Here is a 4,693-nt window from a genome sequence, read left to right on the forward strand (position 1 = left end):
AAACTGTTTTTATCTCAACCCACAAGTTTCTTTCTCACATTTACCCTTCTGATTGTCCCCACCATCCTACCGAGGGGAGTAGCGGGCAAGCGGCAGCGTGGTGTTTAGTTGCCAGCTGGGGTTAAACCACGGCAACTTCTCCTCCCTGCCCGCTGCTCAGTGCATTGCAACAGCATTGCTTCGTCTCTGGCATCTAACCTAGAAGCTGATCCTGTATTTCCCACTCTACGGTGATGAGACATGATAACGCTTTTAAATCCTGACTTCTTTTAAAGTTTGCCAAGACTGGAGCATCTAATTTAAATAACCAGCCTCTCAAATGGAAGGAGATTTTTAAAGAGGCAGTTAAACATGCAACGGGCCGGAGGGGGACAAAGCAAAGTCTAGTGGGGCAGGTGACAAACTCGATCTTCTGAGGCTTGGAGGCTGTTCTCCTCTCTGCATAGCCGAGTCTGCTGCGTGACCTTAGGCAAGCCCCTGAAGTTTTTTGCACTTGGTTTTTCTTCCCAACTTTAATCCTGTCGAACTGGAATGGTGGCAGTGGCTCCATACAGGCATTTTGTGTATGTTACTCCCCACCAATTTCACCAGGGCCTACAGACATCACAGGCTGCAGGCAGCTTCATGCCACAGCCTTCCCCCACCCCTGGTCTCCTGATTGCTCACATCTCAGGACCTGCTGAGCATCCGGGTGCTCCCTGCCCGTCTGCACATCCAATTTCCTTCTGAGGAGAACCAAGCCATGAAGAAAAGGTCAAAAAAGGTACACAGCCGTCTTTCATCCTGATGTGGAGTCAGGATGAACCTAAGGTGTTAGGAAGCGCTCCTCTTGGGTGGACCTTTCAATGGTATCACTACGCAATCTTTTAGCCCTACATTGTCTCCTGCTATGTGTTTATATGGTCTGTAGCACCAGAGATCTACTACCTGCAGCCTAGGTACTACTAGGTACTACTACAACTAATAAAAACTAACACACAAAGCAGAAATTCACGTATCTGCAGAAATCCCACTGGATTTAAGCAGTAAAGTTGTGAATTTCTGTCTCTGCATATGTTTAGTAGTTTCAGTTAATGAATTTTTATTTTTTTTTTAAAGTCTTGCAGCCATAATTGTATTAGGACGCAATGGTTACGCAATGTAACTGTTTTACATGTGTCCCAGAGCTCCCACAAAGAGCAGTAATTCCTGTTACTCTTTAACTAGCAAGAGACTTTGAAATGTCTCATTCTGACAAAGGTCAGGAGCCAAGTTCTCCTCTAATAAATGCTAGGTTAATGGAGATCAAAAGGATTTGTTAGCAGGCCAGCCTCAGCAAGAGAGAAATAAGTTTAATTTCCATAATTATTGGGTAATTAATCAAATCGTCTGTATATAGAAACTAGAAGAGTGTGTGCCGCCTCCTAGTCACAGGTATATGCTGACTGCTGTAGGGAATGCGGTTCATACTCTCACCATTACTGCACCCAGCACAGAAACCACGCATCCAGAAGGTATATCTGCCAATTTATTTTGTGGATGACAAGCTAGTAATATGCACTGAAAATGTCATTAATTACCTATTTTTGGTTTATTTCGCAGTATTATTCCACTGTGTTACGATGGAAGTTACAGGTTTCACCATGCTACTTGCTACAAAACGTAGAACCGAATTTTTCAAAAATTGCTGACAAGAAGCTTAAGGAATCCCTGGGCAACTTGTCAACTCACAGCAAGAAAGATTTACAAGGATCTACACAGCAAGTAGCTACGCTGCAGGGGCAAGGCGGGGAAGAAACCAGGCTGCATCTACAAAGTCACGTTCACAGACAGCCCGTCTGTTCCAAGGCACTCACTTTGCAGGACTAGTTACATATACGCTACTCAAACCAAGTGGAATCAGCTGCACCAGCCTAAAAGACTTTGAACTTTGGTAACGAATATTCTTTTTTTACAGTTTATGCAGATGAAAAAAAAAACCAAAAAGGATCATATAGTAAACACCATGTTCTGGTGTCCTAAACTACCTATTATGCCTGCCTAAGTAGTAGCTCTGAAAGGCCCATCCAAGTAAAGATTAGGACTTGTGCTCCTTCTTCCTACTGAACAGCCACGGAACAAATCCTTATCCGAGGGCTGGAGCACCTCTCTTATGAGGACAGGCTGAGAGAGTTGGGGTTGTTCAGCCTGGAGAAGAGGAGGCTTCGAGGTGACCTCATTGCGGCCTTCCAATACCTGAAGGTGGCCTATATGAGAGATGGGGACAGACGTTTTAGCAGGGTCTGCTGTGACAGGACAAGGGTAATGGTTTTAAACTAGAAGAGGGTAGATTTAGACCAGACATAAGGAAAAAAATTTTTACAATGAGGGTGGTGAAGCAGTGGAACAGGTTGCCCAGAGAGGTGGTGGAAGCCTCATCCCTGGAGGCGTTCAAGGTCAGGCTGGATGGGGCTCTGAGCAACCTTATCTAGTTGGAGATGTCCCTGCTCACCGCAGGGGGGTTGGACTAGATGACCTCTAAAGGTCCCTTCCAGCCCGAATGATTCTATGATTCCTGACAGTTGTTCATAAGAAAAGCAAGCAAACGCATGAAACTTCACCAAAACCTTATAATCTAGGGAAAATCATGTCTGAGTAAGAACTGCAAGAGGAGGGAACTATAGTGCAGGACTCTGGGCACCTTCGGCTTCCTACAAGTTACGTTACAAAACCAGAAACACCACCGCCTTCTTGCACGCTCTCCAATCTCCAGCTACCCCAGCACCGGTCTAGGTCTGAGGACATTTTAGGCCAGATTTAAATATGCCTGTTGTCAACACCACTAGGAAACTTCTGAGGACGAATAAATATGCCAGATGCATTACTGTCCAAGGCAGAGTCTTCTATGCTAGAGGCTGGAGGGACACACATATAATCAATGTGCACAGCTTACCTATGCATATGTTAATCAATAGTTTGGGGAAAAAGGGCATGGAGTGATAGGACAAGGGGCAATGGCTTTAAACCGGAAGGGGGAAGATTTAGATGAGATATTAGGAAGAAATTCTTCCCGGTGAGGGTGGTGAGGCAGTGGCACAGGTTGCCCAGAGAAGCTGTGGCTGCCCCATCCCTGGAAGTGTTGAAGGCCAGGTTGGATGGGGCTTTGAGCAACCTCGTCTGGTGGAAGGTGTCCCTGCCCGTGGCAGGGGGTTTGGAACTGGATGAGCTTTACGGTCCCTTCCAACCCAAACCATTCTGTGATTCTGTGAAAAATATATTTAGTACTTAGTTAAAGGAAAAGCTGACTAAGAAGACACCTCTGAGTCTACTCTCTTTACGTTTACTAAGCTGCGCTCAATAAGGGATTGTGCTAGGGTTTTGCTTTGTAGAATCCATAAATAACGTTAAAGATAATTTGCTTTTACTGTAAAAGCAAACACGCTTTTCTGTAACTTTCACAGGACGGCTTAGAACAAGAAGCTCATTTAAAGATACTTAGTTGGCATCTTCATCCAATGGTCAACAACAGAGTTTTTGTTGGAGACTGGCTATTCACATTTCTCATACAAGTTAATAAGAGTTTTCTTGAGAGGATCTGTTCCAAATCTTTATGGCTGATTCAAATAAAATAGTACGACAGTATTAATACATGTTTGATTATAGAGAACTGTGTACTCCTACCTGGACAACTCATAAATGCTGCAGCAGTACAGAGAAATGTTCCCCGAAGTACTCTACAATAAAAAGCAAAGGAAACAGTATTTACCAGCAAACTATCTTTAAATAAGCACTTATAAGTGTATATTTATCCTTTATACCTTAAAATATACACATATACTATTTTTCAATATACACTTAGGTGCAATGGGGAAAAACTGTGAGAAACATTTTTAATTTTAATTTACTGAGGTACCTCTCCTGATCCCCTCCAGAGAGGTTCTGATCTATCAAGGCATGCAACTGCCCCATTTTAAAATACATTTACTTTACATTCAGGTGCTTCAATGTCATAAGAAAAGAAGGCCAAAGTACTAAGCTCAAAAGAAGAACGTCTCAGTCCAGAATTGCCTTACTGGTAAGACAGAGGCATAAAAGCAGAATGACTTGTTTGCTCAGTTATGCCTGCATTGCATGATTAACCACACCAGATCATTCCACGACGCAGGAAACATACCTGCAACATTTTTCCTCCTGAAATCCCTGGGACTGGCTCCTCGCAATAAGGCAGACCGTGTTCTGCAAAAAATTCCTTCAGCGCTTGCTCACTGACGTCCACACCAACAACGCTGTGTCCCATGTCCGCCAGCCTGCACACAGCAGAGAGAGGGCCCAAGTTTATGTGAGGCCCACAGGCTGGGCCATTACCAAACGTGTATCATCTCCCATCCAGCATTTATTCATTACAGAAACCCTGGGTTTAGGATACACTGGTACGTCTAGTCCTGACTTTCTGGAGCGTTCACATTTTATTGAACATCACCCCTCCATGACCTGAGCTTAAATTAGCACCACTCGGCACACAGTTAGTTGACAAGGACCGACAACCTTTTTTTAGACTCAGTAGCTTATTCATTTATTTCTATGAAGTGGATGAAAACAAAGGTGATTACACAGAGAAACTGTCCATTTCAGTTTACAGAAACACGTTCTGCTCTGAACGGCGCCAGCCAAGGCACGCTGTCCACCCAGCTGCCTCTGTGGCTTGGCCGGCAGAAAGCGCTGGCTCGCCGTCACC

General features: G+C 44.3%; 1 protein-coding gene across 1 annotated transcript in view; it reads right to left on the minus strand.

The window, feature by feature from the left end:
* Positions 1–3,639: 3,639 nt before the first annotated feature.
* LOC104166649 (thiopurine S-methyltransferase-like) overlaps positions 3,640–4,693 on the minus strand; it is a gene marked incomplete at its 3' end in the record, with an annotated part of 2,785 nt that continues 1,731 nt past the window's right edge. The window contains exons 3-4 of the mRNA XM_009706659.1: positions 4,133–4,265; positions 3,640–3,692 (exon numbers count right to left, since the gene is read on the minus strand). Of these exons, the coding sequence (XP_009704961.1) occupies positions 3,640–3,692; positions 4,133–4,265 (186 nt within the window). The remainder of the gene's footprint in view (positions 3,693–4,132; positions 4,266–4,693) is intronic.

The sequence above is a fragment of the Cariama cristata genome, unplaced genomic scaffold, assembly GCF_000690535.1.
Source record: "Cariama cristata isolate BGI_N322 unplaced genomic scaffold, ASM69053v1 scaffold21208, whole genome shotgun sequence".
Lineage (NCBI taxonomy): Eukaryota > Metazoa > Chordata > Aves > Cariamiformes > Cariamidae > Cariama > Cariama cristata.